This window comes from Pteropus medius, unplaced genomic scaffold (genome assembly GCF_902729225.1).
Source record: "Pteropus medius unplaced genomic scaffold, Ma_sr-lr_union100, whole genome shotgun sequence".
NCBI classification, from domain to species: domain Eukaryota; kingdom Metazoa; phylum Chordata; class Mammalia; order Chiroptera; family Pteropodidae; genus Pteropus; species Pteropus medius.
Genome location: NW_024354875.1, coordinates 6484381 through 6499570, shown reverse-complemented (window position 1 = coordinate 6499570; position 15190 = coordinate 6484381). Strand labels below are relative to the sequence as shown.

General features: G+C 39.0%; 2 protein-coding genes across 2 annotated transcripts in view; one reads left to right on the top strand and one right to left on the bottom strand.

Annotated features, from left to right (window-relative positions):
* Positions 1 to 276: 276 nt before the first annotated feature.
* Positions 277 to 6573, top strand: MRPL44 (mitochondrial ribosomal protein L44). The gene is made up of 4 exons (XM_039855703.1): positions 277 to 501; positions 3090 to 3558; positions 5263 to 5441; positions 6268 to 6573. The coding sequence occupies exons 1-4, from the start codon at positions 320 to 322 to the stop codon at positions 6437 to 6439; spliced, it is 1002 nt and encodes a 333-aa protein (XP_039711637.1). The 5' UTR covers positions 277 to 319; the 3' UTR covers positions 6440 to 6573.
* Positions 6574 to 13291: 6718 nt separating this feature from the next.
* SERPINE2 (serpin family E member 2) overlaps positions 13292 to 15190 on the bottom strand; it is a 55840-nt gene continuing 53941 nt past the window's right edge. Inside the window, exon 9 of the mRNA XM_039855702.1 lies at positions 13292 to 14423. Within this exon, the coding sequence (XP_039711636.1) occupies positions 14386 to 14423 (38 nt within the window). The 3' untranslated portion in view covers positions 13292 to 14385. The remainder of the gene's footprint in view (positions 14424 to 15190) is intronic.

Here is a 15190-nt window from a genome sequence, read left to right as displayed (position 1 = left end):
TAAACTGAACATGAAACACCTTTTTTTCTGATTTAGTGAGAAAGAAAGAAACAAGAGAGCAACTGACAGGGTGAAGCAATTTGTTTCACAAACTTCTGGATTCAAACGTCCTTCATCCCCCCACATTAACGTGCGCGAACTAGGTTCAGCAAGAACAAGCGTTCGCGCACGCGCAGTAAAACCCAACCGCAGCCGCCCCGCCCTCTGCATGCTGGCCCCGCCCCGGCCTCGCTCAGCTCCCCAGTTCCGGGGGAACTGTGTAACCGCGACACTGTTCCGACTATTTTTCCTTCCGTCCTCCATTGCTTTCTCCCCTGCAATGGCATCCGGGCTGGTGAGGCTGCTGTTGCTGCGGGGGCCTCGCTGCCTCCTGGCACCGGTCGTCCTCACTTCCGCCCCGCCGGTTCGGGGAGTGAAGAAAGGATTCCGCGCCGCCTTCCGCTTCCAGAAGGAGTTAGAGCGGTGGCGCCTGCTCCGGTCCCCGCCGCCGCCCGTGCGCCGGTAGGAGCCGCCTCGGGGAGGGGTCGTGGTGGCTTGGCCCCGGGGCCGCCTCTTGCGTGGCATCCGGCCGGCAGCGTCGGGGAGGGTAGCTCGTCACTGATGCGCTCCCGGTTTGAGCCTAGGACGTTTACAATATAGAAGCCATGTGACGTGGGCGGGTGGACTGAGGGTTAGAGCGCGGTCTGTCCCCCGACGCTTCCGAGCTCCCACTTAGAAGCCTGTCAACCGAGAGTTCTGAGAAATGAGGCCGGCTGGAGGGTCACCTTTATGTGGGCGTGGGTGTTGTAGCCCGTTTTGTAATGCCTGAGAATTCGTTGGGTACTGAGAAGGAAGAAAGCACTTCACAGCATTGTGATTTAGAGGAAGAAAAAATAATAATAATAAGTGTATGCAGCCACAAATCCGCTGTCCAGAATTAAAGGGAAACAGTTCAACTTTAGATTTTTGCCCTAACCTTGTTTCAGCAGTAGAAGGAAGGTCTAGCAGAAAGAGATGCAGATCTTTATAGCTTCAAATGAAATCTTACTATACATGAGGTTTTGCGTTGTCAGCACGTCCAAACCTGTAGAGAATTTTTATGAGTTTGAGCCAAAGTGATGACAGATGCTGGAAAGCAAAAATCTCAGCTGATTGAGAAAACACTCCAGAGAATGGCAGTTTATGGCTTATTTTATGCATTAGAATCAAAGGAGGAGACTTAAAGAAGATTCCATGAAATCCATTTACCAATGGGATGTGGGAAAAAGCAAAGCGGGGGAAATCTCCAGGATTGGATAAAAAGTCAAATGGAGAGACATACTTTTACATTACTGGGTACAGGATAGTTAATAATGAACATTTTCAGCACATAGAGATGGTATGCAGGCTACAACATAACAATGAGGGTTCTGTGGTCACATACTTTGATGCCTGATTATACCCTCAGGGTCTGGAAGAGATTACTCTGACATTTCAAGAGTTTGTGATCTTAGATGCAAATAGGCAATAGACAGCTTCCCTTAAGATAAAGTTTGACTTCTGTCAAGGAAGCTCCAGGCTAGGGTGTGACTATCCTCCATGACTTGCTTTTAGGAATTTTTATGTTCAGACCATCTATGTGGTTACTTTTCTGTCTCTGAGTTTGTATTGCCACCTTCCCTGAGCTTGTCAGGGTTAGCATGTGGCCCCTTTTCATCCACAGCATTTTTTATCTCTTTAATGTGTCTTTGATATGTGGTCATGGCAGCACAAATAGATGCACTTCACTCTTGTATGGCTCCATTTATGGGTATTTGAGTTCCATGTTATTGTTTTTACAGTGTAACAATGAATAGCTTTGAAGTTATTATTCCTTTGGAGGTTTAGTATGAAAATTTGATAGCTACTTTAATATTGCCCTCAAAAAAAAGTTAATTCAGTGTATACACCTACAGGTAGGACTATACATGTTCATATTCTTATACTTATTTTTAAGCAAAGAGTAATAAGTTCTTTCACTAATAAGCAAAGAAAAGTAGAATTTCTTCCTAATTCATGTTTCTTTGATTATTGTGAGGATGGTCATCTTAGGCTTTTATAGTTGGAAGAAACTATGGATTATATAGATTGTATACATTTTATGATTTATGACCTAGACTTTTGTACTTTTCTGCCCGTTTTTTACTTGAACAAGTTTTATTTTGGATTTATTGTCTTTCTTTAAAAAAAAGACTTTTTAGTAGTTCTTGGGAATGATTATGACTTTTAACCCATTTATAATCTTGATGCTGAACTGTTTAATTGCTTATTTAAATAGATGTTTTCAAAACTTAAGAGATTGTAAGATAAATACAATTAATTGTTTATGGCTTGAACCTGTCAAATTATAGATCGTATTTCACACCTAGGTATTTAAGTGTAGTTCCATTATTAGAGCAAAAATGAGGAAACTAAAAGTTAGGATAACGGGTTAGTCTCTGATGTTGAAGAACCACTTCAGCGTGGCAGTTGTTCAAAGGGAAAATTAATTCAACAATAATTCTAGCAAAGAAAGGTAATCCAATTTGAATTTTAGCTTAGAAAATCAAAGCCTGGCATTAAAATGAAACTTAATCTTTTTTTAGTTCCTTTATATAATTAATTAAATTGCCTCGCAATGCAAAATTTTTGCAATGATGCCGCGCTGGGCGAACCCTGCCCCAATGTGCTGCACTCAGAGAGAGGGTTCCTCACTGGGCACAGGAAAGAATTCAAGTGCAAGCTAGAGTTAGAGACAAAAGGAAAGTTTATTACAGAAGGAATGCCAGACGCGGTCTTCTCTCAGAGACAGAGAATGAAGAGACCTCAGGTGTTCAAGGAATTCAGTTTATATGTGATTCTTAGTTTCTGTGAGTTACAGTTTAAAGACTTTGTTTCCCTGTTTTATGGGATGAGTATGCATCGTTAAAGACATGTTACTGATCTCAGCCTGAGTTCTATAGGTTCTCCATGGTCTGGCAGCACATTGCAGGCTTGGAATACAGCTTGGGTGAATATTTAGTCCATTTTTGTAGTTCTCATGCCTCTTCTTTATACCTGTAACATCTCGTTCTCTTGACAACCTCTTACTGTCTTCTTTTTTACATTTGCAGTTCAGAGAAGCCCAACTGGGATTACCATGCTGAAATACAAGCATTTGGACATCGGTTACAGGAAAACTTTTCCTTAGAGCTTCTCAAAACTGCATTTGTTAATAGCTGCTATATTAAAAGTGAGGAGGCCAAACGCCAAAAACTTGGAATAGAGAAAGAAGCTGTTCTTCTGAACCTTAAAGATAACCAGGAACTCTCTGACCAAGGGTCATCTTTTTCACAAGCGTGCCTCACACGGTTTCTTGAGGACGCATACCCAGACTTGCCCACCGAAGGCGTTCGAAGTCTTGTTGACTTTCTCTCTGGTGAGGAAGTCGTGTGTCATGTGGCCAGAAACTTGGCTGTGGAGCAGTTAACGCTGAGTGCAGAATTTCCAGTCCCCCCGGCTGTGTTACAGCAGACTTTCTTTGCGGTAATCGGAGCCCTGCTGCAGAGCAGCGGACCTGAGAGGACTGCACTTTTCATCAGGGTAGGTCACTAACTGCAAGTACTGGGACATACTTGAGGTGCACAGAAGGAGACATTTCTTTTAGTGATTCATTTCTGTGCTATATGACCTTGGAAGGTTACATGTGAAACTTTCTTGCTACCAAAACCAAGAAAGACCTAAAGCTTTTTTATGGTAGTATCTTAATTATTCCAGTTATCTGTTACCGGGGGCATCATCACAGATGAATATTACATGCTGGGCTGTGAGTTTGTAAGGACTACAAGCAATGTCTCTAGCTTTAACCTCCTTTGGTACATGAATAGTGCCTTCATAGTAGATGCTCAGTGGATGTTTAGTGAATGAATGAGAACAAAGGACACCACTGGAGGAACTAGTGTGCGTAGGGACCTTTGTGCATCTTGATTCAGACATTTGAATGTTGGGTCCTTTAAACCAGCGTCCCTTGGAATCTGTTCATTTAGTTTTGTTAATAAATTTGATCATTTTTATAGACAGTGATGTCTGTATTAACCAATACTCGGGCATCGTTCACAGATAAAACCTGTCTTCTTCCTCAACTAGGGCCTATAATAGATGGGTACCTGTCTGCCTTTGGGAAGCAGGTATGTTAACTGACCCCTCTGGAGTGGGAGCTCAGGGAAGGAGACGGAAAATGAGCAGATTTTTACTTCATGACTCTGCGCCGGCGTAGTGCTTTCTGAGCCTGGTCGATGTTGAAAACACACTATTGGGCATCCTTGCTGGAACCTTCCAGCCATGTTCCTTGACATGGCTGTTGGCTGCTCCTTCCTTTCTCAGCTTCTGGTTTCCTGGAAGGATTTCTTTAAAAATGACATCCCTTCTGTGAGTTCCACATCAGGTCGTAAGGATTTTTACACCCTTGACATCAGTTGCAGACTTCTGCCCTAGTACAGGCAGCTTCTGCCAGCCTACTGCCTTTAAGCCAGGAGTGTGTGTTAGCCGCCAGTAGACTGTGCATCCCTCACCCCAGATGCAGAGGCCACTGCACCCCGCAGCCCAGGGCTTGGGGATCCCTGTCATAAGGCATCTCTATCTCTGAAATTGAAAGATTCAAAAGCTAAAATAGAGGTCTGATGCTTGAGGAAGTGAAATTAACTCTACTTCTTGAACTAAGAGATCTTTTTTAATTTCTGCTCACCAGTGTCATTTACTTATCCTGTTATATACTGTTTGTTAACATGAGTTAAATGCAGTGTATTGTGAAAATCAGTGTTCCCATATTTTCTATACAACATAATTTTTTATTGCCAAAAAGAATTCTCTTCTGCTTTGAATATTCATAATTTGTTCTTCAGTTTTTTTAATCTTATTAAATGAAAGTATTATCAAATCATAAACATTTTTAAAAGGCGGTTAATGTGAAATTATTTAAATGATTTTTTAAAATCATGAACTTAGACTAAGAAGCACTTAGTGCTTTTTTTTTACAAGAGTTTTTGCCAGAAGTTATTACTATTTATTCATTAATTCAACTCTATTTAAAAATATTTTTCTTATTGATAAGAATGTATTTCTAAATTATAAAATAGGTTTCACCTTCGACCACTATTTTTATAATAAAATTTAGCTGAAAAAATTATATGAGCATGAAAACGAATATACATTTTTTAAAATTTCTCATTGTTTTTAATTTCTGTTAATAATATACTTATTTTCTTTATACTAATTTAAATGTATAAATTTTTTTTGTTTTTAATGCAGGACTTCTTAATTACCCAAATGACTGGAAAAGAACTCTTTGAGATTTGGAAGATAGCAAATCCCATGGGTCTCCTGGTGGAAGAACTGAAGAAAAGGAATATTTCAGCTCCGGAATCTAGACTTACTAGGCAGTCTGGAAGCACCACAGCTTTGGCTGTGTATTTCGTTGGCTTATACTGGTTAGTAAAACCTTAATCACAACTTCATAGTATTGATTGGAAGCCTTAAAAACTGACTTTTTATAATTTCTTAAGAGAACCTCTACTTGGATTAAAAGATTTCTAAAAATCTCGTTTCCATGACGATCTATTTACTACTTCCTTTCCTGCTGGTCATTCTTAGGGGAAGGTAAATAATCTACGATTTGCTAATAGTAGCTTTTGATAGCCAAACTATGCACTATAGAATTTCATGGACATTTCTGTAGAAAAATAAAAGTTTTGACTCATGAGTTTTACAGATATAACCCTAATCCGTACTTGTAACAGCTTTAGCCGAGCCTAGAACTGGAAAAGGAAGAGTTTAGTTGTCCAGCAAAATGTATAAATCAACTTATATTCAGAGCTTTTTTAGTTTTCTCAATAAACATTTGACCTGCCTCAAATTGATTTCAGGTGGATTGAAGTGTTAAATGTAAACAGTGACTATCTAAGATAACTAAGAATTTAGGTAAATATTTTTCTACTCTTTATATAAAATTTTATAGGTATTAAAGCAATGGAAGACATCACAAAGGAGAAAATGAATAGTGTTGTAAAGTTTCATCTTTAGTTTTAATTAGTGCAAAGCAAAACAATAAAATAGTCTTGCTTATCTGATTGGCAAACCTTAACGCACTCTTTATCGGCAGTTCATACACTACTGCTGGTAGAAAAATGGTACAACACTTCTGTTACTTCTGCTGGATGTTAGTGCCAAAATGAGATTTTCAAGGCAAAACTGATTGTGGACTGCGTTTTCTGATGCACGGTGTAAGTCTGGGCTACTGTTGGGTTTTTTTTCTAGTGATAAAAAGTTGATCGCAGAAGGACCTGGGGAGACAGTACTGGTTGCAGAAGAAGAAGCTGCTCGAGTGGCACTTAGGAAACTCTACGGACTTGCTGAGAACAGGCGGCCCTGGGACTACTCCAAGCCCAAAGAGAATTTAAGGTCAGAGAAGACTGTCGCTGCCAGCTAACCAGCCAAAGATGTGGGAACCTGAAATTTGTCAGCATAGCAATGAGACAGGTGTCAAAGATGTTCAAAGCTGGACATTTTTCAAATTGTAGAGAAGTATATCTTATTCTTAAAATTAAACAAGTATTCGTGAGATCACGTTTGTTTTTTTAAATCACTTCTGTTTTGTCAAAAAGTTTTTTGATGTTTTCCCAATAATTTTTTCCTAGAGTCCTTGATTTTATTATTGTATATAACTCGTACAATGTTATTTCCTTCTACTTTGAGGTATCATAATTGGAAGATATATTTTATATTTATATTTTACTGTAATACCAGTAAAAAAGTTACTTCCTCTAATTGTTTCACTGTAGTTTAATTTGATATACCCAGGTTGGTGAACTTTGCTTCTCTAATACAATTTTAGCTAAAATAGTAATGTTATATAACTCTTAACTTTTAGAAGTACAAGGTACAAATTCTAACAATTAGGTATTTACATGATCTCTAGATTGCTTCTAGGTTTAAAATTCTGAATAGTAGCTACATAGTTATTCAATTTTTATAAAACAAGTGGCAGAACAGGTACATTTTAGGCTTTTAAAGGAAAACATGAAAATCAAAAGCAGCTAAAATGTTGATGCTGATGCTAATGGAAGAGTAAAGTGTATATTTGTCAATTTAATATTCCACAGTCATAATCGTAGCCACTGTGGCAAGCACTGTTCTTAGTTACTGTAACACGTTTAATTCAGTAGAGAACACATCTTGAGAGTGTGTCCTTCTGGTTCTTTAACCCTTTGTGTTCAGTTCAGTAATTCTCCAACTGCAAATTCCCTTTGATTTATTTCTTTTTAACTTTTCAGCAACAGTAATAATTTTTAGTTTCAGTCTGCCAATAGTCAATTCCAGGAATTAACACAAAGAGTAGGAATTAAGAGCTTAGAATAGAAAAGGTAATATGTTTAAACTGACAGCACTTTTGCCATGCAGTCTTTTTATAAAGGAAGATGAAAGACCTTTGAAACTCCTTTCCTGAGACTGGGTAGGAAAGTGGAACTTATATGTAAGAGGTTTACAGCCATCGGAGCTAATGCAGAGACTGTTTTTGGAGTGGAAGTTTTGAGAATTACATAGTTGTTTGAATTGGTAGGTTAAATGTAAGTGTTGTCACCTTTCTTTTGAGAGTTAACTTCAATTCCTGACACAGAGGACTTAACACAGTAGTAGAACGCCACACTTACGTGTGTCATTCACAACAAGTAAACATTTGATAAGCGTCTCATTGACACCAGAGGAGAAAAGAGATTACAGAAGGTTTCTTGGAAGCAAAAGACAGTAAATGTCCTCCAACCACTTACTCATCCGGCATATGGAAAACGTCAGATTCTATCTAGAGTATTTGAATTTTATTTTAGGTAAACAGTTTTTTAAAGATTTTTAGAGAATTTAGTTGCAAAGTCAATAATCTCTACCCCCATTGATATTACTGATAACGTGACCCCATATTTCTCCTGCTTAGGGTGGTTAGCGGGACCTTAACCTACCAGGTTGGAGGGAAACAGTCCTCAGCCTTAGGTTTTCAAGCTCCTAAACCTTGAGAGCTTTTAGATGTGCATGTGGAACAGATCCAGCTCCAGTTCGTAAACACAGCTTTGCAAGTAAAGACATCCAAATCCCTTATAAAGAATGTGATTTCAACACATTTCTAAGTAAAGTCATCGAACCTAAATTAAGTTGCACTTTTTAAGAGCATCCGTGAAAATAGGATGGGCTGGGATGCAGAAAACAAATTAACATACTTTTGCTGTTCCATATGAATAGTTAGAAACTTGGAACCAACCTGGACAGCTAATCTGCTCTATGAGAAGAAATCCTGCATAAGTTTGATGTGTGGGCAAGAGGAACATAAAGGTTATGAGAATATTGTCACAAGGGGTGTGTAACCAAGAGCATTCAGTGATCATTTGGAGGACTGGCTTTTCGACTAAGGTATACTTCATTTTGAGAAGACAGTCGTTGACGACTATAGAAGTTGGTAGGATGTAAAAACACTGATACTTGAATTGGCACCAGAGAAAGACATTAGTCATTTACTTTGAAATTCTGACACCTTTCTCACCTTTTCCCACTCTCCAGTTCCCTAAGCCCAAAATACAATGGCACCAAAAAAGTTCTTAGGCCAAGATGTAAGATTGATGGCTACAGATTCAATTAAATAAGCCTTGTTCTTTTTAGTAAATATTACGTTTTTATTATATGTGTATATAAAATAGGGACTATGATTCTCAAAGTGTTTTATATGGTCATGAGAAAGTGAACTATTAAATTTCCAAGTAAGAATGGGATAGGGGCTGTTCGTTGTGTTCAGAATGTTATAGATTTTGGCCACAAGATGGTGTCCTAGTCCCACTTTAGAGTTAAGTAGCGTGCAAAGTGTCTATGGGAGACACTGCCTTTTCTCCCTATACAGGAAAGATTATGTATGAATAGGGCATGTGATTACAGTGAAACATGCCTTTTCTAGGCCCTTTACAGCTCTAATATCCTATGACTATGAATGCAGAAACCAGCTCATCTGTCTTCCCTCAGCATGTAAGGTTGAGAAGTTCATATATGAACAAGTTACTTCTGGTGCCAAGGTCTGGATGTTTGAGCTCTTTTATCTTTACTGGAAAGAGTGAAAATAGTGGAGCTTCCACAGATAAAACTTTTAAAAGATTTTTTTGCTACTTCTCACTCTTTTCACCTTTTGATGATGGAAGAAAATGCACTGCAGAGGCAAGGGCATTTTAGTGTCTATCTTGACAGTTTATAAAACCAGATGTGAATATTCTCAAGGGGGTAGGGGGAGGATCAGCTCACAACCTCCCTCGGCTGAGGAGTCCCCATCTAAAATGCCCAGCTGGTGTCATGCTGCCCACGTCCGCATCCTTAAGCACATTTCATTTTCCTCTCGGCTGACCTCTGCAGTCTTCCCAAACCTCAGTTTGTAAAGGCTATCAGAATGTTTGAAAGCCGTGGTTCTCTCTGTAGTATACCAAGAGCGATTGCCAGATTGAGTCCCATCTTGCAAACTAAGAATTTTTCCAGGAGGACATTTGTGCAATCAAAAATCACAATCACAAGCACATATGCTCCTGAAAAACAGTTGTTTTGGCATTGGTGCTGTCTGCGTTTCACTAACTCTCTTGCTCTTGTTCCTGGATCTGGCTGCCTGTTAATTAACGATCACTAACAGAAGACTGAGAGTTCTAAGAAAAATTTCTGAGAGAAAAACAATTGAGAAAATTAAAAACATTACCTTAGTCCCTTTTTGAGAAAGAGCTCCATTATTTGATTATTTTCAGAATATCTTTCAACTACATCTGTTGCTCATAAAAATTCCAAAGTGAACTAATAAGTTTGTTCTAGTGAGTTTTACAGAAGAGATAAGTAATAAGGTCATTGACAGCTAGAGAAGGATGTTTTTAGTCAGAGGATGTGAGAATTCCCTGATTTTCTGATGATGCTTCCTCTACGTGAGTTATGGTTTTCAGCATCTCCACAGCAAGACACCATGTCGGTAAAGGCCAGGAGATAATTAGCAGTAGACAATACAGTTAAAAAAATACAGGCAACAATCAGCAGACTGTCCTTAGATTAACTAACCTGACAATGATGTCCATAGGGCTTCTGATAGCATGCCACTAGGTCTCACTTCTCGGTCCTGGGATTTTCTTGTCTAGGAAGAAAAAACACAATGCCTGTCACCCTTCTCCTTTACCTCTGGTAGCTGGGATTATAAACTTCGAATGGAGGAGACATACACTAAGAATTTGAAAATTTCACTTCCATTTTATTAGCTTATTCAATCATCTGCAGACACTGACAGTATACCTGGTATCATATACAAGCTCTCTCATTTAGCAAATTTCTCCCTTAAATCACAGCATACGCATCCTTTTTTCTTCAAGATGTGGGAGAGGGCCAATGAGGCAGTTTGGAGAATCACTAAAGAAATGGGGCTTGGGAGCCAGTGGTGTTTTTTAATGTTTGGCCACTCGAAGTTGACTCGTGATAACACAGGGTCTTTCAGCATTCACAGGAAGCTGAGGACATAGAAGTCATCGCCAGCTTACCCAGTGCTCACCTCTCCCCTGGCAGTCACCACCGATCAGTCCTTGGAAAGCGGCATTCGCTATCCTGCTCGCTCAGAGCAAATCCCTGCCCTTCCTACTTCAATTTCTTAGACCCCTTAATGTGGAACTCAAGTGTCATTCAGTTTTTTATTTTCAGAAAAAGGGTTATTGGTATGAAAGCTACTTCCTTGTGTCTTTTCGTAAAGTTCTCTTACGATTGGCATTTTTCTCAGGTCATCTGTCATCATCTCCCTTTAGGACAAGGACTCAAAGACCACAGAGCTTTCAACTTACTTGGGTCAATGTCTACTCTTTTTTTTTTTCAATTGTCTCTTAGGCAGAATTGAAAGTCCTCATTTTATTGAGTGTCAAGAGTGACCTCACTGGTTGTTGGCCTCAGTTTTTTCATAGGTCTACCATTTTATTACTTTAGGTAAATTGCAGCCTGTCTCCTGTCCAAACTCAATGTGGCATTCTAACTTGTATGATAAATTGCTCAACTATCTACCTAGGAAATAAAGATTCTGACACCCATTTCCAACATGTGGCCCTCCCCCCGCAACGCACACCACTAATTCTTAGACACCAACTGGGTGTCCTACAATTCAACTCAATTCTGACACTCTTGACCTAGAGATGGCATCAGATTCCACAGGTGAAGGGCTCAGGTCCACAAGATCACCCTCTACTTCAGCTGCCAATCACAAGCCCAGGTTATCACCTGTGCTTCTCATCATCTGGCTCTCAATCAGAGCTTCCCGTGACCCTGTCCTTGAATTCGATTAACTTGCTAGAGCAGCTCACAGAACTCAGAGAAATATTTTACTTACTAGACTTCTGGTTTATTATAACAGGATATAATTCAGGAACAACCAGATAGAAGAGAGACATAGGGCAAGGTATGGGGTTAAGGCACAGAGTGTCCATACTCCATCTGGTGTGCCAGCCACTCTCCCAGCACCTCCACAAGTTCACCAACCCAGAAGCTCTCTGAACCCCATCCTTTGGGGGTTTTATAGAGACTTCAGTACGTAGGCAAAACGGATGAACTCATTGGCTATCGGCGATCAATTCAACCTTCGGCACCTCTTCACGTTCTCCTCTCCCCACCAGGTCAGGGCTGTTGGACTGAATGTTCCAGCTCTCCAATCATATGGTTGGTTCTGGCAACCAGCCCCATCCTTTGGAGCTTTCCAAAAGTCAACTCATTAACATAACAGAAGACACCTCTGTAGCTCTCAGCACTTAGGACATTCCAAGGGTTTTAGGAGCTCTGTGCCACAAGATGAAATACATATTTCATATTATAAATCACAATATCACAGTAAACATGACCTTTTACCACAGGTCTATAATTTTTTCTGGCAATCTCCATATCTTAAATTTATTCCAGCTTTCCTCAAGCAGTTTCCATAAATTTTATTATTTTGAAGACGAGGCCAACAGACTCATTGACTTAAAAGTGCCAAAAGATAAACATCGAATTATAAAGAAGAATAATTTGAGAGAAAAATTTCCCTCCAGTCCAGATTATAAACAGATTTTAAGAGTCAGCCAGGGTCAGAATCTGGGTATTGACTGGAGAAGAGCTAAAAAAAAAAAAAGTAAGTTGGGAGGATCAAGTGAAAGAGTCTATGCAGTCTGGGAACCTTAAAAGTATGATCTTTCCATGACATGTTTCCAGCTTCTGTATATCATTAATGTGAAATGTTACTCTGTAAGACACTGAAGAGGCATTCAGAAATGGGACCAGGTACCTCACAATGTAATGTGCCCAGTAAAATGTGACCAATTTCTATTATTGGGGAGCTGCCTATCTGTATTGCATAACGGGGCCACTCTTTTAGGCAGACACTTCTGGTCCTTTCTGGAATGAGCAGGGCCGGTGTCAGGAGCCCAGGAGCTAGTCTTGGCCCTGCAGCCACTTTTCGGACTTCTCTCTTGGACCAATGCCCACTGGGTCCTACTTCCCTCACTTGTAAACAAACACACCTGCAACCGTTAGATACCTTTACGTGCTAGAATTCTCTCCCTCCCAAGGTTACTTAGGGTAAGGATACCTTCATCTCTGTATCCCTAGTACTTGGTGCAGAGGAGGTATTTGAATGAATGGATGAATGGGGTGTACAACTCTCTGATTCATGCGAACACTATTCCTATTTCAAACTATCCAAAGCAATATAACTATATAACTAAAAGTGATATAACTCTCTGATTAATGCGAACACTATTCCTATTTTAAACTATCCAAAGTAACATGACCAAAGTAATATAACTAAATGGAAAACCAGTAAACCTGACTCTAAAAAGCATTAATAACTATACTAGCATGTTTGTCAGAGTACAAGTGGCCTGAGATAACCCTTCAAAATAATTTTTTGACATTTACTCTTAAGTGAGGGAAACAACAGCCCTTCTTCCCCTTTCTCATGGTTAACCAAAGTATCCATACTCGGATAGTTGCAAACAGCAAAGCTCAGGCCACTTGACAAAAAAGGAATTATAAATGGCAAATTGGTGGAGTGTTAAAGGTGAGGTTTTAACGTATAAAGAGTGATGAGTACAGTTCATGGGTGAAAAAAAATGTTTTTAACTTTGGATAAGAAATATCTTAAACCATTCTGATACAGAAAGATTATCAAAATCTTTACAACATTAGGGGGGAAAAACAGGCAAACAAAAAATTATCACATTAGAATTATGGAGTTCTCCAAAAAACGACAAAAAAAAAAAAAAACAAAAAACAAGACTTGTCATTTCAAAAAAGTAAACGCTCTAGTTTATTAACATAAATGACACATCTACCATTCACTTAGATTTCCAAACTATATTGGTCCCCAGCCCTTCTTTCTGAGCTGGCTCCAAAATCTCCGCTTTTGATGAGACTCCTCGGCCCTCACGTGAGTGAACGGCAGCTGAGACCGCCTGGTGGGTTTATGGAGAAAGTTATTTGTCGGAAGTGATCTACAAACGGAGAAGTGGTGAAGCAGGGAACAGCGTTTGGTTGCCAGGATTAGATAAAAAGGGCAGAGAAAGCCAGGGGCTTCGGGTTTTCTGCTGATTGCCTGAATGCAAAGGTTTATTAGAAGAAGCTGAAGTCTTTTCCAAAGGCTTCATTTCTTTTGTTGTATTTTCAAATAGCAGAGAAATAGATTCTTTTATTTTCTTTTACTACTCATAATACTTTATTTTTACTTTGTACAAAATACAAAAATGCAAATCCGAAGAGTACAGACCAGTAGTGACAGGCACACTGCACAACAGCAAACCTTGTCTAGCAAGACATTAGTTTTTTAAACTTTATTTTAGTGAATACATGCATTATATAAAACAACGACAACAAGAACAAAAACACACAAGACTAGAGATTTTTCTATTTCTACCCCCAAAATAATGCTTACTATCAAGACTTTGGATGAGACAACAACAACAAAAAGAATTAAAAAGGCCAATAATATTTTTTTCATAAAAAAGTAAAAGCTACCATAAAATGTCTTTTCCCCCACCCATCGCACTGATTAAATTTCTTCTGAAAAGCCACACATATAAACGAAACAAAACAAACATCCTGACTTGGACAGTAAATACTCAGTAGTTTAAAGAATCTTTTAGACATTTGGGAGCCTTTCTACCATTACTCAGTACAATGTTCCAGCCGGCCAGCCCTTTTTTGCCCCCTTTAATATGTCCCAGAATAGAAATGCTTGCATCATCGAGTCTCTGTTCCTAAGAACTAATTTTGAAAAAGAAAGTAATGTGCAAAAATATTTAACAGAACTATGAAAGATGTAGGCAGAGTCTCCCCTTCATAGCAAAGTTGGCTTGGTGCTTTGCTTCCGCATACTCTTCAGGGTTTGTTTATCTGCCCCATGAATAAGAAGGCACCTACGGAGATAAAAGAAAACAATGCATAACTATTAAAGACAGTCTTTAAAATGAGATGGAAGGCATATTTAAGGGACGGTCCCTGGGCTGAGTTTAAGCTATTACTCCCAAGCAGTGATGTGCAATAGAACTTTCTGCAATGATGAAAATGGTTTCCACCTTTGCGGTCCAAGATGGTGGCCACTGGTCACTAGTAAGCCCTTGAAATATGGCAAGTGTGACTAAGAAACTAAATTCTTAATTGTATTTCATTTAAATTAATTAAAAACTAAAGTGAAATAGCCACATGTGGCTAGAGGCTCCCCTCTAGTGGGCTGTTCAGTTTGGAAGAACACTAAACTAAAAACTAAAGTGAAATAGCCACATGTGGCTAGAGGCTCCCCTAGTGGGCTGTTCAGTTTGGAAGAACACTAATTATGATATTAAAGATGCAGTGAGACAAAAGGATAAAGAACTAGCTTATATTATCGATTAAAAAAAAGTAAAAGCTAAAATATATTAGTTTCTACTCTGTTTCAACATGATACCGACTTCTCCACAAAGATAATCTTATTTATTCTTCAAAATTGTATTAAGGGGCAGAAATGACTGTTATCCTTAAAGTTAAAGCTGAAGGACAGAGCCATGTTTGAATCTATGACTTAAAGCCAAGATCGATTGAGTTGACAATTCTCAAGTCATAACCATAGTGGGCTTACGAAGGTTGAAGACATCTAGCTTCTTGCAAAATTTAACTACTGCATTTGTAAAAAAAACAAAAACAAAAC